Source organism: Schistocerca cancellata, chromosome 1, assembly GCF_023864275.1.
Source record: "Schistocerca cancellata isolate TAMUIC-IGC-003103 chromosome 1, iqSchCanc2.1, whole genome shotgun sequence".
NCBI lineage: Eukaryota > Metazoa > Arthropoda > Insecta > Orthoptera > Acrididae > Schistocerca > Schistocerca cancellata.
In genome coordinates this window covers 203,071,018-203,096,401 of record NC_064626.1, presented here as the reverse complement: position 1 = coordinate 203,096,401, position 25,384 = coordinate 203,071,018, and the positions used below count along the sequence as shown (strand labels likewise).

At 38.1% G+C, this 25,384-nt stretch overlaps 1 protein-coding gene across 2 annotated transcripts in view; it reads left to right on the top strand.

The window, feature by feature from the left end:
- LOC126168524 (calcineurin-binding protein cabin-1-like) overlaps positions 1 to 25,384 on the top strand; it is a 254,871-nt gene that overhangs the window by 123,125 nt on the left and 106,362 nt on the right. For both annotated transcript variants that reach the window (XM_049920564.1, XM_049920563.1), the window contains one exon: positions 18,831 to 18,938. In XM_049920564.1, the coding sequence (XP_049776521.1) occupies positions 18,831 to 18,938 (108 nt within the window). The remainder of the gene's footprint in view (positions 1 to 18,830; positions 18,939 to 25,384) is intronic.

Sequence of the window (25,384 nt, the reverse complement as noted above, 5' to 3'; positions counted from 1 at the left end):
GTTTTAAGCGCAACCTATTGCCGCTTGTATTGTTGTCCTTGTTTAGGAGGGAGTACAAAAGAACAAGGAGCAAAAGATATCCTGGATATACTGCATCTTAAGTAATTCCAAAATGCAGAATTTTTGTTGGGGCATATACTTCACCTTGCTTGGCATTACATATTGTCTCTGGAGTTATTGTGTGGTATACTGTTGTTGATAATCATTCCAAGGAATTTGTAAGAGCAGTTGCAATATACAAATGTAGACACCTGCAGAAGAAGTTTGTCTCTTTGTATCTCCTGTTTAGATAAAATTTGTGACTGAACATTTTTCATCCTCGCAGGGACTTCCGGAAGCACTGCAACACTCATTTGTGCAAACACATAAGAAACGAAAATCTCTGAAGCTTTGAATCAACTATAAAATTTTAGTTACGAATACAAAATAGGTTTTTTTAAAAAAAATCTTGTGTACCTCCATAATTAAGTACAAATTGAAGAGGAGATTCAGTATGTCTTTGCATGTTAGTTCTGATACTCGGTATTACCTTAGCAGAATGTTATGGTTTTTAGTTGGAATAGGATCCATATATTGCAGATTAAACTTTCAAGGAGCTTCTTTGTTTTGTGTCAGCTTTATGTTGGTATCAAGTGTTAAACTTTGAATAATGCATGTTGGTATATTAAGCGTTAAGTAATTGGCGAGAAAAGAACAGAACGTTTACCTTAATGTTGCGACCAAGGGAGAGAACAAAGAGACTTGTCTTACTACTGTTACATTTCTTTAACTGCCAATCCATTCTCTATGTAAAGATTGTTGCCCAGTTCATTTGGAAGGAAATAAAAATTGCAGTTCGTAATAAAATGGTAAACAAACAAAATGAAGGCTAAATGATGAACGTCTGTATTTATGTATCACTATTACTAATAAGTAATAAATGTTGTGTATCTTAATTTGTTCATTATTGTATATTCTATCATTGCTTTGTGAGAAATATTTGAAAAACTGGAACAAAATCATTTTTGTCTTATTTGGTTTGTTTTCATTAAGTGAGATAGCTGCAGGTATCTGTATTTTTTCCCTATGATTTGGTAATGGAGATTTTGTGTTGAGTATAATGAACGTTAAAATTAATTTCTGAAAACAATTAACTTTTGTTTCATTCCCCAATAAAACCTTCTATATGATATACTTTCTGTATAAAGGCATGTTTTGTTAACGTAATTCCCACCTTTGTTGTCTCACTGATCTCATTGGTATCCAAAACATTAGAAATGTGTCCTTTGTCATTTTTAAGTGGCGCATACACTCATATATCATTGAAATTTGTTGGTTTGCTAGAAGACATTAAATGGTTATGTGCACAAGTAATTAGCAGTCCATATGTACAGTTCAGTCTTTGAGCCTAAAACAAGTGATTCATCAAGTGCCTTTGACAGTGTTCACACCCACACGGATACTTGTTGTTGATGTAAAATGTTTTCAGTGAAATGACAATGTGTTTGTACACAGAACTGCAGTGAGGTGAGAATTTACATGAGTCTTTGTGACATAACATGGACTTTATCATCTAGAACATATAAAAATTATTCAGTTGGATTCACATATTACCTTTCAAGCTAGCATGTCTACTATGGGTGTGTTTTCATCATGAAGCCATTCCCACATCATGGTGACACCTGATGTGCCCTTTGATAGAAAGCAGCAAGGTAGCACACATAAAATAAGGACATCTTTGTAAACAGCTGCTCTGATATTAGGTATAGCAACAGAACATACATGAGAAACATGAAAACAATGTATCAATTCTGCTGTAGGCCTGCGAAGTCTAATAAATATCTCTTTCAGGGACAATCTTCTCACTGACAAATTTTCATCTGAATTTCGCGTGCTTCATGTTGGTTACTTACAAATACAAACAGTCTTCTCCTTGTTCGATTTAGTGGTATCCTGTTGAACAAACCATTTGTTAGTATTATGTGTAGAGGTGAGGCAGCTTTTAACCATGGAATCATGCTTGTGCATCTTGCACAGAGCAGTATGTATTAGAGTTAACTAAAAGATCCAGTTAGCTGGCGAGTAATCCAGAGTTTCCAACTAGTGTACTCTCTCTAGTTGTCTCCAGTATTTCTGAGAGGTTGATGAACAATTTGGGGGCTGGGAGAGCAGGCAGTCATATGACTGAATTACTGCAAATGTGGAGTCACCAACTAATGTACTCCAAATGGGTATTTCTGGTTCTGTTGTAGATGGCTATGAGAAAATGAAGCAGGCACTCATTTGCCAAAAAAACGAACAAGCTTTCACACTGTGTGTTGTGGTGTACTCTACATGACAGATAGAGCAGTATTTTCTTTGAGAAAGCTGTTTAGTTTCCAAACATGAAACATATTATGCTTAAATAGTATTTAAAAAAGTTGTGAAGCTCGCACAAATGTAAATTCTGAAGATTTTACAACAAAAGGAAGCAGAAACCTCTGCTGGAAATGGAAGACAGGCCCTCTAGGTGCACCTTTTTTAGCTTCCCATACTTCCTGTCCAACTGGAGTAAGCTGGAGACTTGGAGGGAAATGATACAAAACTTGCACACTGTAAAATCTGCTCCATGACCAGCACTACTAATTATGCTTAAAACAGGTCTAAATAATCTTTGTTGACTAGTGATGGATGATTGCTGGTTTCAGAAGACTCCCTTTACTGCTAAATCATAACTAGATGGCGAGGTTTGAGGAAGCAGGTGTGATCAGTATTTACTTGCAGGTCTACCTTTACGTTGATACATTATAGTTGATGTCAGAAAAGTAGACTACTCAAGGTCACCACGTGTGTCTCAACCTGCTATGCCACAGATCCTGCAGTGTTGCCTTGTCAGGTGCCAGAATGTCTGTTGTCATAATTCACTAATTCTGTGGGTTTGATTTCACATTGTCTCCTGATGTTGTTGTACCTGACATATAGTTATGAGTGATACTGCCTACAATATAAAATAATGTATGAGGGCTCAGAAACATATGTTCTCCTCCTCCTCCTCCTCCTAAATGAGATCAGTTTAAAGTCCAGAATGTGTGACGACAGATGCAAATTTCTAATGGAATGAAGGTATATCGCTACCTTGACAGCTACATTTGTACTGATTATGCTTTTATTGTTTATGGCAGACAACAGGCATGTGATTTATATGGGCAAAACTTGAGTTTCTCAAATCCATATGAGTAAACATATTCGGCAGAACCCCAAGGGAAATGATGGCCTGAAAATATGTAAAGAACTTTTGCGTAGTGAACATCAGTGTTTTTGGTGTTGGGTTTAGTGATGAAAAGCCTGTAAGAGCTGCTTTCAGGCGATAGGGAATATTCACAGCTGAATTATGGAAAGCTGTTGTAAAAAGAATCCTTGCGGCAGCATTAAAGTTCTTGCATGCTGCTGCACGTGAAATATCCCACAAGTAAATCCCATCCATAGCTGATACGCTACAGCAATAATGTCTCAGATGTTACCATACTTAGTTTTATAATTTTCTTAACAAATTTCTCTGTTAAATGCTCTATGAGATGCAGCAGAATGCAAATTCATCACTAGTTAAATTTTTGTTATATAAGAAACAATTTCGCACTTCTTACGGAATTTCATTTTTCATCTCGAAAACATTTGTGTTTTCACAATAATGTATATTGCTTGCATCTATTTGAGAATGTTCGTACACTCTTTTCTCAGTCCAAATGTATTAGTGTTTCAGGCTGTTTACACAATTAAGCAAACAGGGAAAAAAAAACTTTCTCTAGAAAATTTGCCCACAAGAATAATCCTGCCCCACATACTTCACCTTTGGAGTACATTGACAGTGGCCACACCACTTCAGTTGTGCAATGTGATGCACCCGTTATTGTTAATGCAGGATAACTGGAACATGTACGCTCTTCTGACAATGCTTCACTCTTATTGAACAATGGGATGACATGTATATCTTACTATCTTAAGCCTTCTCAATTTTTTCCTATAACAACTGGAAATAGTGTTCTTTTGGAAAGTACTGCATCATATTTTAGACCTTAAAGTAGAAATGTATAAATTTTTTCGCAAAAGTTTTTATCAAATTTTAAATTATTAGTAACCGGCAATGCTGTAAGTTGATATGATCTTGATCTGCCTATTTTCATGACAACCACTTCTATACTAACAATTGCTATGGGTTTGATTTGATGTTATCATCCTATGCACAGAAAAAAATGCATAAATAATTATGAGTGATGTCTACATAATTTGTCCCATATTGTATCATATAGTTCTGAATGTATTATTTTATGTCATTAGCTAAGAATGTACGAGGGCTTTCTTTTTTTTTTCTCCAACCTCCGATTGTCCATCTAAGCAAGTAAGAGGTAGGGAGGGGCCGAATCTGCGTGTTATGCGGTTGCATAGCTCCCCCACCACAACCTCTGCCGTTTTCAGCTGCAGTGTGTCAGTCGTAGTCGAGCTACATCCGTGTAAACATGGCCGCTACGCTCGATACTCCCGCCAAATGTGAGTTACGAAGTGTAATCCATTTTCTGCAAGCAGAAGGATGTAGTGCTACGGAAATCCATTGCAGAATGAGGAACATGTATGGTAACAACGTTATGAGTGATGGTAGTGTTCGGGAATGGTGTCGAAAATTTAAAGGACGAACAGACATCCATGATGAAGGTGGACAAGGTCGCAAGTCTGATGCCACTGTAGGCCTCGTTGAGCGTGTTGATCAGGCGGTGAGATGCAAACGAAGGTTTACAATTAGCGAACTGTCTGATGAATTTCCAGACATTTCGAGGTCTGCTTTGTACACAATTGTGACTCAAGACCTAGGCTATCGGAAATTGTGTGCACGTTGAATCCCAAAAATGCCGAGTACTGACCACAAAACGCAAAGGATGGCGTCAGCATTATCATTTCTCACACGTTATGCCTATGAGGGAAACGTTTTTTTGAAGTCTATTGTTACTGGCGATGAAACGTGGGTCCTCTATGACAATCCTGAAACAAAGGAACATTCAAAGCAGTGGATGCACACAGCTTCCCCAAGCAAGCCAAAAAAGTTTAAACATTCACTGACGAAAAGAAAAACAATGGCCACTGTGTTTTGGGACCATAAAGGAGTGCTGCTGGTGGACTTTATGGAGCAAGCTACGACGATAACTAAGGAAGTTTATTGTGAAACTTTACGTCGTCTCCACAGAGCCATTCAAAACAAACGCATAGGAATGCTTTCGTCTTTTGTTGTTTTGATCCATGACAATGCCCGACCACACAGTGCCAACATGGCAAAAGACCTTCTCAAAAAGTGTAAATGGGAAGTTTTTGAACATCCACCGTACAGCCCGGACCTAGCACCAAGTGATTATCACCTGTTCCGAGAACTGAAGTCATGGTTAGGTGGGCAGTGCTTCGCTACTAACGAAGAACTTCAGGACGCCATCAAGACTTACCTGTCCTCACTGGCGGCAACATTCTTCGAGGAAGGCATCGAAAAGCTTGTGTCATGGTATGACAAGTGCCTCAATCGTTTTGGCGATTATGTAGAAAAAATAAGTTAAGACTTTACTGTACTTTTGGTAATAAAATTATTATTTTCTGTACATTTTTCTTTTATTTAGAGCCAGTCGGAGGTTAAAAAAACAGCCCTTGTATTAAAAGCCTGTATGTATGATTCCAATCAGATTTTTCAATGACAGAAACCTATTAGAGGACTTACGGTAGTAAGATATACATGTCATCCCATTGCGCAATAAGAGTGGTGCATTGTCAGAAGAGAGTACATGTTCCAGTTATACTGCATTAACAATAACGGGTGCATCACATTGCACAACTGAAGTGGTGTGCCCACTGTAAATGTACTCCAAAGGTGAAGTATGTGGGGCAGGATTATTCTTGTGGGCAAAACGTCTAAACTCCACACATTGTGAAATTCTGGTGATATATGGACCAGATGAATTGCCACATCCAGCTCTAGTGAAATTGTGCCAATTTGATCAAGGCCACACATACATGGGTGATGCTGGTTTGACATCAACTGCAGGCAATCACATATTTTCTTCTGATGGCGATAACATTCATACAGCTGTTCTTGAATTGTTTCCATTACCAAGGAATGGATTTCTATCATTTAGGAATTGAACAAATGGTAGGCCGTTCCAACCATAATTTACAGACAGTTGGTGACTACCTTGAAAAATAATGCCATGTATCTGCGTCACTTTAAAATGTAGTGCAGCATTCGGTGTAAGTTACTTGGCCGACCATAATAACATACAACTTACTTTTTGAAATCCCATTGTGTTAATAAAGAAGTGGTTAGTTTATTAAAAATTGCAAAATGACACTGTATAAAATCTGCATGTAGGAATAATCAGATAAATTTCAAGTTCTTGATAACCAAGAATCGGGAATAGTTTAATCTTAAATAAAAGATAAATTAAAACGATTATATTTGTCGGACATTTTCATTATTTTCAAGTACATCAGTGGAGTTCATTACAATTTTGTTTGCTGGATGTAACCAGTTGTCTGTTTTAAGTTTCATTTTGCTTCAAATAATGCACAATTTGCCTTTGTTAACATGATGTGGCACTGGAATTACAAAATTTAAACAATAGCAATGCTAATTACAGGATTTTCCAGCAGAAAGAGCCCTGAGGGTTGTCATAAATGTACAATTTCATCTTTAGATGGTGGCGTGCATCCGTCCGTGGCTTGTACTCCCCCTGCACGCACTCGCCCACACACACACACACACACACACACACACACACACACACACACAAAGCAGTTCATAGAGTGTGCAGATATAGAGATACAGTACTTTGTATGTCAGAGCATTCATTACCAGCTTCCATTCAGAATCAGGAAAACAGATAACATGTTGGTGACATTTAAATCTTTAAACATTAAGAATGTACATAAAAACTAAAGAACTTATAAACATATATTTTAACATGGTTATTTGTTAATCTGTCAGTTTAATGATTTGGGAATTAATTTCATGCTTATGGTCCCTCAAAAATACACTGAAGAGCCAAAAAACTGGCACACCTCCCTTATATCGTTTAGGACCCCAGTGAGCACGCTGAAGTGGCACAACATGATGTGGCATGGTATCAACTAATTTCCGAAGTAGTGCTGGAGGGAATTGATGCCATGAATCCTGCAGGGCTGTCCCTAAATCAGTAAGAGTATGAGGGGGTGGAGATTTCTTCTGAACAGCGCATTGCAAGGCGTCCCAGCTATGTTAAATAATGTTCAAGTATGGGGAGTTTGGTGGCCAGCGGAAGCGCTTGAACTTGGAGGACTGTTCCAGCAGCCACTCTGTAGCAATTCTGGATGTGTGAGATGTTGCATTGACATGCTGGTGTTGCTCAAGTCCATTGGAATGCACAGTTGACATGAATGGCTGCAGGTGATCAGACAGGATGCTTATTTATGTGTCACCTGTCGGAGTCCTATGTAGACATATCAGAGGTCCCATATCACTCCAACTGCACATGCCTCACACCATTACAGAGCCTCCACCAGCGTGAATAGTCCCCTGCTGACATGCAGGCTCCATGGCTTCATGAGGTTGTGTCCATACCTGTACTCATACATCCACGCAATACAATTTGAAACGAGACTCGTCCTACCAGGCAACATGTTTCCAGTCATCAACAGTCCAATATCGCTGTAGATGGGTCCAAGCGGAGGCGTAAAGCTTTGTGTTGTGCAGTCAACAAGGCATCATGGATACATGAGTGGGCCTTCAGCTCAGAAAGCCCATATCAATGATATTTCATTGAATGGTTCACACGCTGACACTTATTGATGGCCCAGCATTGAAATCTGCAGCAATTTGCGGAAGGCTTGCACTTCTGTCACGTTGAATGATTCTCTTCAGCAGCCGTCGGTCCCGTTTGTGCAGGATGTTTTTCTGGCCACAGCGATGTCGGAGATTTGACATTTTACCAGATTCCTGATATTCATGGTACACGTGTGAAAGGGTTGTGTGGGAAAATCCCCACTTCACACTACCTCGGAGATGCTGTGTACCATCGCTCATGCGCCATCTATAACCCCATGTTCAGACTCGCTTAAATCTTGATAACCTGCCATTGTAGCAACAGTAACTGATCTGACAACTGCTCCAGACACTTGTTTTCTTATATAGGCATTGCCGACTGCAGTGCCATCTGCCTGTTTACATATCTCTATATTTGAAAATGCATGCCTATACTAGTTTCTTTGGTGCTTCAGTGTAGAATGTAGTGAAAGTTACTGTGCATCATCTCGAATACTCCTTAAAAGGTTAAGTGACATTGTCTCAGCTATGTCATTGAGTATATTGTGATCATGTTTTATATGTGATGGAGATTCAGTTTGTGGCCTTCATTTCGATATGAAGTATTATTACTGTATTCTCTGCATTTACGAAAGCATATTCTGTGTTGTTAACGTGTGTAACTATGGCAGATTTATTGGTGGTGTTGTACCTAAAGGCATTCATGTTATCCTTAAACCTAGTTCAGAAGCTTCATCCAGTCTGACTCTCATGCTGTACTGGACATTCATTGCACTTTATCTTCTAGACTTCTGAGTTGGAAATTTATTATTATTATAATAATTATAATTATTATTATTATTTTGTGTTATGTGGCAGTCTATTACATAAATTATTGCTGGTAGAAAACACAGCTCTTGCACTATATGGTCTTGACACATTATCAATTACCCAAGAAATGAGACCAAAGTAGGGGATGCACACTGCCCTAGTGTCAGATTGTTGTTCTTATTTTTGTCTTTGTATTTACCTATTGCTTTCCTAACTTTTATGGAAAATTTTCTCTTTTGACTGTCGCATAACATAAAATCAAACAAAGACAAATTTTCCAACTTGGACACAACAATATAAAGTGCAGTAAATGCCTACAGTTCGGTATGTGGGTCAGACTGGGCAAAGCTTTTGAACTAGATTTAAGGAATCCATAAACGTATTTGAGTACAACACTTCCAATAATCTGCCGTAGATCCTCGCATTACTGATGCAGGACATGCTTTTGATAACGTAGAGAATAATCTAATAATACTTCATAAATTAAACAAAGGTCACACAAATTGAACCTCTGTTCACAACAGAAAACATGGGCAGAACATAATCAATGACAAAGTTAACAGCAGTGTCATTTTTAAAGGCTTCTCAAGCATATTATACTCTGATTAAAATTACTCTGTGATAAATGTTTCAGTGAGTTGAATTGGAGTGACCAGTTGTCATCCAATCGTAATTCTCCCTCGAGCGCCACTTGCTCGTTTTGTCGCCTGCTTTGTAGGTACATGCAGCACCTTGCGAAGACTGCATATTGACAGCACTACCTCCTGCCACTTAAATCTGTCATTCACAAAGTAATTTTAATTGGACAATAGATGATGCACAATAACTTTTACTACCATCTATTTTCGAGGGACCTTTATATTGAAAAAAACTACCAAATCACCAAACATGCATTAACAAATAAATATGCTGAAATATTGGCTTATAAGTTTTTATATTCTTAGAGAAAAGAGTTGTTTAAAGATTTAAATACTTACAATGTATATAAGATATGTGTATCTCTGATACTGAATGAGAGCTGGTAATGAATGCTCTTACAAGGCACTGTATCTCTATATCTGTACCATCTCGGGGCTGTTGTCATCACCTCATAGACAGTTTTATTATTGTTTACCTTTTGCAATTTCAGCGCCACATTATGTTAACAAGCGCCAATTATACCTTATTTTCAGAAGAATGAAACTTAAAACAGACAATTGGCTACCTCTAGCAAACAAACATGTAATGTAATCCAGTAATGTACTAAAAGATAAGGACGTAACCCTCGAAACGTGTAATGAAAGACAATAAAAGTGACTGACATAAATAATTGTTTTAATTTGTCTTTTATGTCATAAACAGTCTGTTTCGAAACCACAGTCCATTGTGGTTGACGTAAGCTTACTGCAGTTTACAACACGAACTGTTTTCAGGATTGAGCAGGTAGAATACTGCATGTGTCTAAGGGGTAACACTATCATACAAATTGCTTAGTGCATACATGATGCTGAAAAATAAAATTCTATTTCCTTAAGAAATGTTGATTGCATTGTTAGAAGTTGTTATTACTATTCTGAAACTCGAATGACATTTAAGTTACAGAGTAACCAAGAGAAGTACCATGGATCATAAAATTGCTTGTACAAGATGAGTTTAATGATTTCAGGAACCTATGGTGGTTATCTCACTCAAAATTCAAGGTATTAATCAAAAGCCAATTTACCCTCTTTTATCCAAAGATTATTCTAATTTTTTCAGAGGTGACATACTGAAAATAATTTTAGCTTACTAAAATACATTTTGCTCATATTTTGTAATTCATGTAGTAATTGAATTATGTTCACATACATACAGACCGTATAATTTTGCACACATTCCGTAATATACACTATGTGATCAAAAGTATCTGGACACCCCCAAAAACATACATTTTTCATATGAGGTGCACTGTGCTGCCAGGTACTCCATATCAGCAGCCTCAGTAGTCATTAGACATCATAAGAGAGCAGTATGAGGCGCTCTGCGGAACTCACAGACTTTGAACGTGATCGGGTGATGGGGTGTCACTTGTGTCATACATCTATATGCAAGATTTCCACTCTCCAAAACCTCCCTAGGTCCAATGTTTCTGATGTGGTAGTGAAGTGGAAATGTGAAGGGACACGCACAGCACAAAAGCATACAGGCCGATCTTGTCTGTTGACTGACAGAGACCGCCAACAGTTGAAGACGCTCGTAATGTGTAATAGGCAGACATCTATCCAGACCACCACACAGGAACTCCAAACTGCATCAGGATCCACTGCAAGTACTATTCAGGTAGGAGGTGAGAAAGCTTGGATTTCATGGTTGAGCGGCTGCTCATAAGCCACACGTGACGCCAGTAAATGCCAAACAATGCCTCACTTGGTGTAAGGAGAGTAAACATTGGACAATTGAACAGTGGAAAAATGTTGTGTGGAGTAGCAAATCACAGTACACTATGTGCTGATCTGATGGCAGGCTGTGGGTATGGCGAATGCCCGGTGAACGTCATCTGCCAGCGTGTGTAGTGCCAACAATAAAACCGGAGGCAGTGGTGTCATGGTATGGTTGTGTTTTTCATGAAGGGGCTAGCACCCCTTGTTGTTTTGTGTGGTACTATCACGGCACAGGTCTACATTGATGTTTTAAGCATCTTCTCGCTTCCCACTGTTGAAGAGCAAGTCGAGGATGGTGATTGCATCCTTCAACACAATCGAGCACTTCTTCATAATGCACGGCCTGTGGTGGAGTGGTTTCACAACAGTAACGTCCCTGTAATGGGCAGGCCTGCACAGCGTCCTGACCTGAATCCTTTAGAACACTTTTGGGATGTTTTGGAACACCCGACTTTGTGCCAGGCCTCACCGACTTACATCGATACCTCTCCTCCATGCAGCACTCCGTGACGAATGGGCTGCCATTTCCCAGGAAACCTTCCAGCACCTGATTGAACATATGTCTGTAAGAATGGAAGCTGTCATCAAACTAAGGGTGGACCAACACCATATTGAATTCCAGCATTACCGATGGAGGGCACCATGAACTTGCAAGTCATTTTCATACGGGTGATGGATACTTTTGATCACATAGTGTAGAGTGTAGCACTGGTAATGGATTACCACTTGATCAGGGATCCATAGATTTTTAAAATGCTTTTGACTCAATTTCAATAAAATCTGTACTCACATATCTTGAGGAAGAGAATACAGAGTCTACTTATGTTGATACACGGTAGAATATATACATCAGTGGCACAACTTCCATCAGACTTAATGATGGAAGTGAGAACTTCAGAATTGAAAGAAGAACCAGGCAAGGACACTCTGTACCACTACATTTATTCTCAGTATCCATAGATAAAGTTAAGTGGGGATATTGGGAAAACAGATAAGAAATGTGCATTAATAAAACCTGTTGGAATCACCTTTGTTTTACTGATGGCATTGTACTATCTGCATCTAGTGCAAGTAAACTTAAGCACTGGATGGAAATTTTATAATAGATGTATTGCATAATTATAAGACAGAAGCAAAGTACAGTGAACACATTCAAAAGAAAATAGTAAAAATCACTGTGAAGTTGTAAAACCATTTAATGTGTATATGTATTAAGAGCAGGTGAAAAAAAAAGAAAAGAAAAAAAAAAGAAAAAAAGGAAAAAAGGATTGGCACAACAGTGCAAGAAATAAAAAGAAAACATTCTGTAGTGCATTTGGGAAACTACTTTGTGTTTTCCATACCGAGCTGCTGATCTGTCTGGATATTAAAGTTTGCCATTAGTGTATGTTATCCGTGTGATACGAACTTTTAATGTGAAAACCAGTCAATAATTTTGATTTTTTGCCGCATTTGACAGACATTGACATGTTGGGAATTATTGGGAGAGACAGGAAAACAACCAAGTGGGTCAGGGAATAAAATGGAGCAGAAGACAGAATTGCAATTGTAGTGAAAGTGAAATGGGAGCTAGCAGAACATTTAGCCTTGTGAATGGCTTCCTTGACCAAGGACATTCTGTGCTGGATTCTGAGAGGAAGGAGCAATTAGTTCCAAAAGCTAGGAATTGCCTCACTTTTACTTTTGTGTCTGTCAGTACTGCTAAACATTTCACATCCAGAAATCCAGAAGGTAATTCATGATCAGCAGTTCTTTTTCATGATCTATTGGTTTATATATCATCTGTCTGAGTCACACAAAAATAATACATGACACCATTTGTTTCAGTGCTTTTTGATGGCAGGTTATTTTGAAAGTAAGGCCTTCCTTCAATGATAAGATGCAAAAGGTAACAGGTTCTGCTTGTTGGCCACACGACTTTCCACAAAACGAGGTTTTGCTTACTGAAAAATTTGAGATTTGTGGATATCAGACAACATTTGGTGATAGCTTTTCTGTCAATAGCTACACTGCCTCTCCACTGACTTGGAAAATACATGTACAATTTTCATAAATAATTATGAAGGGTTTTTATTTTCCTCAAATGAATGTGTTCAACTTCTTACATCTGCTATACCTTGTAGAAAACAAAATAATATGGCCAACCTGTTGCTTTCGCTTTGTGTTGTTCCTAATATTACAAATAATAGATCAGTGAACCATATGACGATCAGGCAGTATCAACCGAGATATCGAAAGGGTGTGGTCTCTTGGGCTGTTTTGGACACAGTCACTAATATGTTTCTACAAAGTGGTAAAAGATCTTTCCAGTCATCTAGACTAAGCACACAACATCTACTTAAGGCAATTCAAACAAAGGGTTGTCCCTTAAAAGTGCAAAGTATTTGTAATATATATACAAAAGTAAATCTTGTTTGCTAGTTTTGATGTCTGTGTAATGTTATACTCTAGCCTCCCTCCCTTCCTTCCTTCCCGCTTCATCTTAACATATCAAATACCAGAAGGATGAACAGTACAGCCTCCCTGTGTCTCAAAGTATGAGAAGTAATGTGAAATCACTGCAGTTGACTGCCAATAACTTCAAAGTACCTGATGGCAAACTGGTGCTGCCTTGTTGTTACTTGTGCAATAATTTCCAAATGCACACTTGCAGTTCACCTCTGTCTCCAATGCTGACAGCTGAAATATGAATGTTCAGTAATGACTGGTGGTTTAAGGCTGACGTTGTACAAAAACTATTAATTTCAATCTTTGTTAAACCATCTGCTTCTCTGTGAAGTTTAGTAAATTGTCATGGTTTGAAGATGCTTCATAATGAAAGTTTGATCATTGATATTCTGCTGCATATGCAGTACAATTGGTAATGTACCATCTGTTGTCCCTCTATAATGTGCAATCACCCAGAGATAAATCAATCATCACTCCAGAATGTCTTCCTGAATAAAAGTTGTGATAATGGTGAGCATTGGTACTTTTTAACAGTAGTAAATTATGTGTTTGTAGTGTGATTCATTCTGTCCCTCATATTATATTCTGGCTGATTCGTAATCACACACACATTTCACTATGATCAACATGCACTCGTCACAGTTTTTTGTGCTGCAAAGTTCCATGTTACACAGGAAACTGATGAACAGAAAGGAGGAAATGAAAATCTACTGTTAATGGACCTTTTCAGAGTTTTGATAGCACAGCCACACATTACTGTCACACAGTTAGGCTTTGTGTGGTATTAGCATTACTTATTATTGTGCCGTGCTGCTCACTTACCAACTTGATAAGTTATGGAGAGGCAATCTGCAGCAAAGAAGCACTGTTATAGATACGTGCTTCACAAATTGTGTTATTTATTTTCTGCAAATAAAATTTGGTCATTAACCCAGGCAGTGCTATTCACAGCCTTGTGCAGAATTTTTCCATTTGAATGTTTTCCTAGAGTAAGATATTACAAACATGTATTACAGGGGTGTAAAATCATTTATGACACTACTGGAAGTTAGTATCCTTGCATTATATTTCATTGCAGTGAAGTTTAAGCACATGTTACAATGCAATGAAAAGTAGGTAGACAATAGCCAAACATTTTTCTTATTTGGCATTAATTACTAAATCATGTCTCAAATATTGACTAATCTGGTAGTGTTAATTTTTCCAGCACGTGGAGTCAGAACTCCCGCACCCATCAGTAGGTTATAATTAATGATTAATAAATAAATAGATCTCTCTCTCTCTCTCTCTTCGGTTATCAACCCACAGGTTGGTTGGCAGCAGCACGCCATTCCGTTAAATAGATCTAAAAGATAAGATTTTTAAATGGACCTAGTTATATACTTTTTTAAAAAAAAAAAAAAAAAAAAAAATTCACGAGATGGAAAAGGATGCTTCGCAACTTTAAAGTGAACTAAATTATAAACAATTAATTGAAACAAAATTATATAAGATAAACATAATATGATTTTGAAGACAGAACATCATAGAATACCCCAGAGTGCATCCCAGAGAATTCCAGAGAGCATCCCAGAGTGCCCCAGAGAGCTACAACACCAAGAAGAATCGCTTCTCGGCTTTTGGCAAGATCAATGTGTAGTAGTATGTATTACATGATAACACACAGCAATGCCTTACAGGAGGAGAAGTTTATCATGTAATACATACTACTACACATTGATCTTGCCAAAAACCGAGAAGTGATTCTTCTTGGTGTTGTTGCTCTCTTGGGCACTCTGGGATGCTCTCTGGGATTCTCTGGGATGAACTCTGGAGTATTCTATGATGTTCTGTCTTCAAAATCATATTATGTTTATCTTATATAATTTTGTTTCAATTAATTGTTTATAATTTAGTTCACTTTAAAGTTGCGAAGCATCCTTATCTATCTCGTGAAATTTTTTTTAAAAAAAGTATATAACTAGGTCCATTTAAAAATCTTATCTTTTAGATCCATTGATTTATTAATCATTAATCATAACCTACTGATGGGTGCGGGTGTTCTGACTCCCGGGGAGGTGGGTGGGTATTTATTCATGGCTGTGTTGGCAGCACTGCTACAGCTTACGTAACGCGGGTGACCTTGAACGGGACTTATCAGATTATTTCTTTTTTTATGTTTACAGCATGTAAAAAGTAATTTGCTAAGATTACCATCATCATCAGTTCCACTGTAATAAATTTTATGACTAGAGTAGTACATGGAGATTAAAGTAGGATATGAATAGCTATTGGACACACTGTTGCAGTACTAGTGAAAACAATGGATGTTTCTTTAAAGGAATTTTTTTTTTCCTTCTGATACTTTGAGTGGAAAATTTCACCGTACTTAACACATGTGGCTTAATGTTTGCCTTGCAATGTTTTGAGCTTTCAACTTCTGAACTTTAATAAATAAATCAACAAAAAACACACTATCTGTGTTAGTAGTGCTGTCTTGAAAAATGTTTGCAGCTTTCCTCTGTTCATTGAACTTGCCACCTAGAGGACACATTGACTATCATCTGTAGTAATACTGGATTTGAATCTTTCAGCTGTGTGTGTGTGTGTGTGTGTGTGTGTGTGTGTGTGTGTGAGGGGGGGGAGAGAGAGAGAGGGAGAGAGAATATTGTGGTTTGAACATACTTAGTGTGGAAACTGTCATCTTCAGTAAGTGCCATGATAGTAAACATGACAAGAATGCTGTTATTTTACTCCTGAAGTGTTGTCCAACTTCAAGAAAAATTGTTTGTAAAAGCAGATGCAGTGGTAGAATGTCAAATACAGTTAACTGTTAACTCCAGCACCAATTTCCTGGAACATTTTCCTGCAGCTCTTTTGAATCTAGTTTTCCCATAAAAATGATAAATATGGCTGGAATAGAAGCAAGAATAATGAATGGATAACCTCTATGATATAAGTATGTTGTGCTACAAAGAAAGAGCTCTACCTAATCAGTGGACAAATTGTAAGCAATATTTGAAACACCATTATCAGCAATTTTGTAAAATCCTCCAGCTTGTAATTAAAAAATTAAAAGTTGCATACAATTCTCAAAAAATAAGACTTGAGGAAAAAGGCAAAAGCCATTTAGAGCATTATTAAATGAGAAACTAAGAAAATAATGACCCAAATGAAACTGAGCTCCAGAAAATAGCTCTGGCAGATATGATGATACTGTCAAATCATTGAGCATCAAGTTCAATGGTTACTTCTTCACAGCAGCAGTAACCATGGCACGCACTAATAGACAGTCAAATACATAGTCATTAGATCTGCTTTTGCAGGCACAGCAATGCACTACCAACAGACAGTCTCAAAAGTACAATCTCTTAGAGTTTACAAAATTCATTAACTCACTAAAAAACGGCAATTCTGCTGGATATGGTTGGACTTTCAGCAGAATATTAAAACTTTTGCTGACTTTGTTGGATTACTCATGACCTTTGTAACCAGTCAATCACACAGGGCATATTTCTTGATTTACTTAAAATATGCTGTAGTAGTACCTATCTATCCTACATAAAATTAATAAACCAACTATTTAACTTCTTCGTCTTTTGAAAAATGTTTGGGAAAGTGGCCTACCTTAGAATACTGTCTCATTAAACTGAGCAGAACTTGGTAAATGCCTCTCAGTTTTGCTTTTGTGAAAGATTCTCCACAGAGAAAGCTATATATAGAAGAATTAACAAATTAGGGCCTGGTTGAGCTATACAAGAAAAATGATACTGCTTGTATATTTTGTGACCTCCCCACACCCTTTGATTGTATAGTTCACAAAATACTACGGGAAAAACAAAAGTGTCATAGCATTAATGTGATCCCTCTTCCATTGACAGAGTTTAAGCTTTATGTAAGAAACAAGAGGGTCTCATTGACAGATTACTCCACAAGCATAAAACTAACCTTGGAATGGGGGTATCACAAGGATCAATACTGATTCCATACTATGTAATTGATGTTTAGACCTACAAGTGACTGAAGAGTGGTGCATTCATACCACAAGTGTCCGCCCCGGTAGCTGAGTGGTCAGCGTGACAGACTGTCAATCCTAAGGGCCCGGGTTCGATTCCCGGCTGGGTCGGAAATTTTCTCCGCTCAGGGACTGGGTGTTGTGTTGTCCTAATCATCATCATTTCATCCCCATCGACGCGCAGGTCGCCGAAGTGGCGTCAAATTGAAAGACCTGCACCAGGCGAACGGTCTACCCGACGGGAGGCCCTAGCCACTTAAAAAAAAAAATAAATAAATAAATAAATAAATACCACAAGTTAGCATTAACGATCATACCCTAAGTGAAGCCTCTTGTGTAAAATTCCTTGGTGTTCGCATGCCAAATAAGTTAAAATGGAGCTGACACACACATAAACTAAACAAGATGCTGAGTTGAGCATTTTTTTGCCCTTAGAAGCATCTGTCATTGTGTTGACCTAAAGACAAGTGTTGACTTGTTATTTTCTTATTTTTACTCTCTGTTGTTGTACTGACTTATCTTCTGAGCCTGTGCACTTGAAGTAAACAAAGTATTTATTCAGCAGAAGTGAGAAATAAGAACATTGTGTAAAGTATGTAACCATGAATCATGCAGCAATGTTTTAAGGATCTTGGAATTCTTATACTCACTTCCCACTAAATTTACACCTTAATGGGTTTTGTTGCTGACAATAAAAATTTGTTTCAGCTGAATTGTGATGTACACAGTCACAATCAGAATGCAAGACACAAAAATAATTTTCATGTAAACTTCCATGTCTGGGATTCAGAATGAAGTTAAGTACTCTGGTGGCAAGATTTGGGCAATCTCCAGTCTAATATAAAGCAGGAAGCTGGGAATCCCTACCAATTCAAAAGAGAATTAAAAACATTCTTCTTTGCCCACTCCTTATATAATTACATGAATATCTAAATTCAAAGATTGAAAAGTTCTGCTAGCTTCTTGGCAAGTTCCAGTGTTTGCCACAAAGCTTCATGACAATTAACAACATACTGTAAATAGGACTTCATATTTATAGAAGTAGATGAATATTTTCTTTGAAAAATATCATAGCAATCAAATAAATATTTTGCTACCAGTAATAAGTAAACATTAGGTATTTGTTGTAAGTGACAAGAGATCCACTTTTTTGAAAGCAACAACTTTCTTTCTAATTTACTTTTAATTTTACCGACATAAATATGAACAGCATTAAGCAGTTTATTGTTGATGCAGTTTACATATTAATTTTATGATTCCTAGTCTTTTTGTTAATATGACTTGTTTCCACATCCCTGAAGATTCTCATTCTTGATGGGATCAACAGAATTTGATGAATGAGTAAAAGAATGAATTCAACGGGACATAAAATTCAACAAACACTTTTATTTTGCAGGGAAGAGGAGAAGAATAAAGAAAATGAGAAAATAAAGCCCGAAGAAGCTGGTAAAATCATACCAAATCATATCTCCTTTCTCTTTACAGCCCATGAACATCTAGCAAAGTAAGTGACTTCATTCAGATAATTTATTAATGTTGTAAAAAATAACTTTTACATTCTTGTCTGTTTTTAATTTATTACCTTTCTTGCTTATCAATCATAAGATTCATAAGTGACATAGTCACTGACAATTCATGAATATCGCTTTTTTCCCCCAAACAATGAACAAATGGCAAACTTTTCCTACAGCCACAAGGTGAGTGATGTTATTGGCACTATTCAGTGCTGCTGTGTGTAATAGCAGAGTACAAGTAAGATGAGGGGATGGAAGGAAGGAATGGAAAGGACAAAAATTGGGGCTACATGTGTACAGGAAAAATAAGTCTGGATAAACTGAATGAAAGAGAGAAATTAGATAAAAAAACATACTGTCTAGATGTGCAAAACCACGTTCATAATGTAGGCATATTTTATCAGTAAACGTACCTGTAATAACATCACTGTTTACATGAATTACTTTTTGACTTTTTATCTCTTCATGTCAAAATGACATGTTAAATACCATTATTTAAATGATTAATGAATGAATAAACTTGCATAGGAGGAGGATCATAAATCTAAACATCAAGGAAGGAAAACACTTGAACTTATGAATGGCAAAAGTGGAAAAGTAAGAAAACAGAGATAGAGCAAATGAAAGCCTACCAAAGTTCTAACACTGAAATATGAAATATGCTAGAGAAATATTTGCTGCATAAAAAATGGATGTTGTTGTATTCACTAATAGGAAGTCTAGTGCCCAACATCCAAGGGAACTGCAGAATAATCATTGGCATACAAGGTAGCTGGCTCACACTCTTGCAGTGTATGTACTCAGAGCATTATTGCTAAAACACTTAATACGGTGAATATGACATCAAACATGTAATAAACATTTATTAAAAGAATTTATGCAGAGTACTCAGCTTTAAGTGCTGCTAGTGTGCATGGCACACACCAAATCCTATATGCTTACTAATCTAACATATTGAGAACAACAATCTAATCTGTAGAGTTCATTCTGAATTTCTCTGTATGACCATTATTAAATTTAGTCTTTCAGTCTGAATTTCACTAGACACTTGACATTTAACTGCCTGACAATCACTTGTAAATAATGGCTTGCCATTATGGGGTCAACTGTTGGTCTACATAAGCCTATGTTAACTGTAGACTGGAACTGCAGCTTACTGAGTGTGGGCAGGTCTCCATTTATTCATGACTGATGAAATAATTTCTGTCTGCACTTTACTTTGCCGGAGAGGAAAGTACTTCAAGCTATGCTCTGTGGCAGCTGCCATCATCAGCAGTGGATGGATCTGTCTGTCTGAAGCTCTCATAGCAGAAGCAGAAATAGGTTTCAGTTTATGAGTGCAATTGTGAGTGGCAACAGAGTGGAACTGATTGGCACGTACTGTGAGTTTGTCTCCATGATGGTGCCCTCTTGTGATATTGGTGTGTACCAGTATACTGTGGACACAGTATCTCTCTGCAGGGAGGGGGAGGGGGCTGATGAAACTGGCTTCATTAGCTTCATGCTTCCTTGTTTGCCAATGGACGAATTTGGTGAGATCATAGGCTGCTCCCCCTGGCATATGCACACTGCACTGGAGAAAACCACGACCAAAACCCCTGTGAGGAGATAGCCAGCCAATTGTTGGGCTGCATCAGTGTTCTTGGGCTCATTTGTGGGCTGTCACATGTCCTCCACATCCATCTAATCACCACTGGTAGACTGCAGCTGGGCGCTGCTGCTGGAGATGAAGTCAGGGGCAGCCGCTGGCTGGTAGGTCTTTCAGACAGATGGCCGCGTAGAAGTCTCTTATGATTCTGAAAAAGAGGACAGCCTATGAGTGTTGCCAATTTGTGCACAAGCTCATTGCTGCTGAATTTGATTTTTGTGGTATGCACCACCTTCTTAAGCATTCAGTCAGGGGCAGCCGCTGGCTGGTAGGTCTTTCAGACAGATGGCCGCGTAGAAGTCTCTTATGATTCTGAAAAAGAGGACAGCCTATGAGTGTTGCCAATTTGTGCACAAGCTCATTGCTGCTGAATTTGATTTTTGTGGTATGCACCACCTTCTTAAGCATTCAGTCTAAACAAGACTTTGCCAAGCTGTTGCATGACTGTGAGGTACCCAACATTTCTTTCCGTACTTATGCATCCTTATGAGTATTTGTGGATCACTTATGTGATAAATATTTTGTACAGCCTGTTGTCAAAGCTCAGGATGTGGATGCATGAGTGGCTTTAAAATTGACATTAAACTGTGATGTTGTCTCCAAGTAGTTTTTCAGCTGGAGAGTCTGAATCATATGGAGTGCTCTCTTCTGAGAGAGAAAAATCAGTAAAGCATTGCTTTTGTTGTACTGCTGAGTGAGCTTTCTCGTGTGCTACCTGAAAGTTTGCACAAATCTTATTGAAAGCCTGTTGGCTTCAGAGTGAAATGGTCTGGTTTTGAAGTGTGAAATGTCATTTCTGTTGTAAAAGTTTGAGTTCGTGACATAAAAATTAAATGCCGTTGTTCTTGACAGTTGCTTCCTGCAATCCTTCATCGGAGAAAATGCTTGACAGAGCCTTAATTGTTTTCAGTGAAGTAGTCAATAACATTTGAATTACAAATGGAAATTTGAGAATGCATCGATGACAATGAGCCAGCAGTTTCCAAAACAATGGTCCTGCAAAGCCAATGTGTAGATAAGACCACGTTTCATATGCTTGCGGTCACAGAAAATATTGTCGAAGAGGAGCTGACTGGTATCTTTGACGTAAATGCCATCATTTTGATGTCTTTGTCTGTATTTTTCTACTAGAAATGTTCTCTGGCAGTGTGTTTGGTATGTACAATGGCCAAGTGACATAGATGTAGCATTTGAAGTACTTTGGATCTAAGCACCACATGAATAACGACTTGTGTCTTTCCCGATTCAATATGTTCCAAAATCACATCTTTGGACACTGTTAGAGTATGTCTCATATGCAAGTAGGATTTAATTTCAGGTTGATTCATCAGGCTTTCTATTCAAAGACCACTCTGGTAGAATGTACTGTTTAATCTTACATAAAACTGGGCACTAGCTTCACACTTAAATTAGAATTCAATCAGAAATTTTTCACATATTCTTGACTGATCAAATCTAACAAAAAACAAACATCTGCTGATGAATCCAAGTTTTCATCCTACCCTGTTGGCAGTTGTGAAATCAAATCTTTGTTCATATGTTGAGCGGTGGACCTGAAAATTATTTCATAATCATAATTTGACAAAAGTGGCACCCAGCATTGCAATCATTGACCTGTCCTGGAGGGAAAAGTATTGTTTGATCCAGAGATAGCCACCAAAGGTGTATGGTCCATAAGCAGAATGAATTTAGAACCATAAATGTATTCATGAAACTATGAACTGCAAAAATAATTTTAGGAGCCTTCTTATCAGTTTGATTGTAGTTCATCTGTGTATCTGTCAGTGTTTCTGATGTGAATGCTGTTGGCCTTTCAAAAACATGTTATGGATGAGATGAAATGGTGTCGAAATGGTATTTCAAAGCATCTGCTGCAATTATTAAAGTTTTTCTCAGATCATGTGCCTTTGTTTCAGTTAATCAAATGCATGTTGACACTCAAAGTGTTCCAATTCCATTTTGTGCCTGTGCATAATAATTTGTGAAGTGGTTCACTTATGGAAGCTTCATGTGGAATGAACTTTCTGCAGCACATTAACTGTCCTAATAAGGCATGTAATTGCTTGATGTTTTGGAGAGAGGTTGGGGGGTTGAAGCTTTTATAATTGCTCCAATATGTTGCGGCATTTGCCTTTGGAGACTGAATCTGTCCTAAGTATTGCACTTCATAGTGTAAGAATATGCACTTGTCTCTGTGATGCGATAAATTTACCACTCGCAAAATTTTAAAGGTAGGTTCCAAATTATGTATCAGTTTTGGAGTTTTTCTTGCGACAATGATGTTGTCTAGGTAGTTCACAGTGTTTCGGACTTTGCAAATTACTTGTCCTAAGTATTACTGGAATGGACTCTGTGCACTGGCAATCCAAAATGGTAAGCTCTTGTATTGGTATAGAGCAAACAGAGTCTTTGTAACAATGAAGCTGTGTGGTTTATTGTCCAAAGGTATTTGTAAACAAGCCTCCTTCAGATTGAACTTTGAAAAGTCAATACCACCAACTAATTTAGACATTATTTCTTCCTGTTTTGGAATTGGATAAGAATCAATAATGGATTGTGCATTGACTATTGTCCTGAAGTCTCTACAGATCCATAATGTGCCAATCAATTTATTTACTACCACAAGGTTTCCCACTGGCTGCTGGTAAAGGATTCTTTGGTACCATTTTGTTCTAGGTCAGTGGGTAATGAAGGTTGAGGCCAGGAGGGTTATGGGAACAACCTCCCAGAGTCCCACCATCCGGCCACAGAGGAGCATTCCCCTCGTAACTCAGTACCACCCAGGACTGGAGCGACTGAATTACATTCTCCACCATGGTTTTGATTACCTCTCCTCATGCCCTGGAATGAGAAATATCCTGCTCACTATCCTTCCCACCCCTCCCAGTGGTATACCGCTATCCACCAAACCTGCACAATATACTCATCCATCCTTACCAGCCCCTGCTCCAAATCCCTTACCTCTGTGATAGACCTAGATGCGAGACCTGTCCCATACATCCTCCCACCACCAACTACTCCAGTGTGGTCACTAAAATCACATATCTCATCAGAGGCAGTGCTACTTGTGAAACCAGTCATGTGATCTACAAGCTAAGCTGCAACCACTGCATTGCATTCTATGTAGGCATGACAGTCAACAAGCTGTCTGTCCGTATGAATGGCCACCAACAAACTGTGGCTAAGAAACAAGTGTACCACCCTGTTGCTGAACACACTGCCAAATATGATATCCTTCATTTCGGTAACTGCTTCACAGCCTGTGCCATAGGGATCCTTCCCACCAACACCAGCTTTTCTGAATTGCTCAAGTGGGAACTTTCCCTGCAATAAATCCTACGTTCCTGTAACCCTCCTGGCCTCAACCTTCGTTAGCCACTGTCCTAACCCATCCAGCCCCTTCCCTGTTCCCATTCCAGCACTACACAACTGTCATTCCACCACCACACCCAGTCTTTTTATCTCTCTCCTTTTCCACTTCGTCTCGTGCCCCCCCCCCCCCCCCCCCCATGCCCTTCATACCTTTCCCGTGCCCTCTGTCTAAACTGCAGCACTTCACTGTCCACCACCCCCACCATACTATCTCTCCCCCACCCAGTCGCCACTCCCATCATGCTGCTGCTGCTTGCAGTGTGGTTGCAGTTGCCGGAGACCGCAGTCATGTGTGTGAGTTGCGTTTGCACTTGTGTGTGTGTGTGTGTGTGTGTGTGTGTGTGTGTGTGTGTGTGTGTGTGTGTGTGTGTCTATTATTGACAAGGCATTAATGGCCGAAAGCTTTAATTGTGAGAGCCTTTTCGTTGTGCCTATTTGCGATTCAGCATCTCCGCTATATGGTGAGTAGCAACTTTTCTTCTCATAATATTGTTACATTCCATGCTGGATTTTCAATTGTCTGATTTAGTTAATTAAATTATTAATGAGATCCGTGAGGCTGATGCTACAAAACTAAATACTGGACATCAGCTCAATTTTTATAAGGGACAAATGAAGCTCTCCTTTTTCAGAAATATTCAAGTGGTTACTTTGATCATAATCTAATTACCAGCACTAAAGCCGGATTCCACAAGGTATGATATAGAGAAAGTTATTAACAAACTGAATATCGTTTTTCACATACGTGATCATAAGATAGGCTTTTTTTTGTCTTAGGTTTTCATATCACCGCTAATCAAACATATATCTACTTTCTTCATCATATTTCTAACAGTTCTTCTTGGCAACTTGTATCACCCTCTTCATTACTTGCAGTAAAATGAATTTCCATCCAGTCATACACTTTCAGTTTCAAAATATCTTCAAATTGTTTTTCCATGCCCAGTTTAAGTTTGCTGAGATGACTATGGAATCTATCTGTATCTTCTGGAGTTACATAATCTTTTATAGAGGATAATTTGGAAAGTGATATAATCTTCTCTTCAGTGGGTTATAAGGGAGTAGTTCAGTGTTTTCAATAAACAATGATGTAATACTTTGGTCACCTGTAAGGCTATCTTACCTTCTTGAAGCTGCAAATTGACATAATGAAATGTGTTGAATATACCTACAAAATAAAAGTCATCTTTCTTTACTGCTTTTACCTGGTGACACAGATTGGTATAATTATAACTTTCAAAAATGGCATGACACTATTATTTAATGCTACAAAATTCGCCAAAGATGTACCCTTTCACAGCCACTGAACTTCTGTATCTAAAGGAAACCTAATAACATCTTCATTACTGTCCTGGTAAAGCTGTTGAAGTTTCCAATCACTTTTTGAATTGCATTTGATCTGGTTTATGGCTTGAA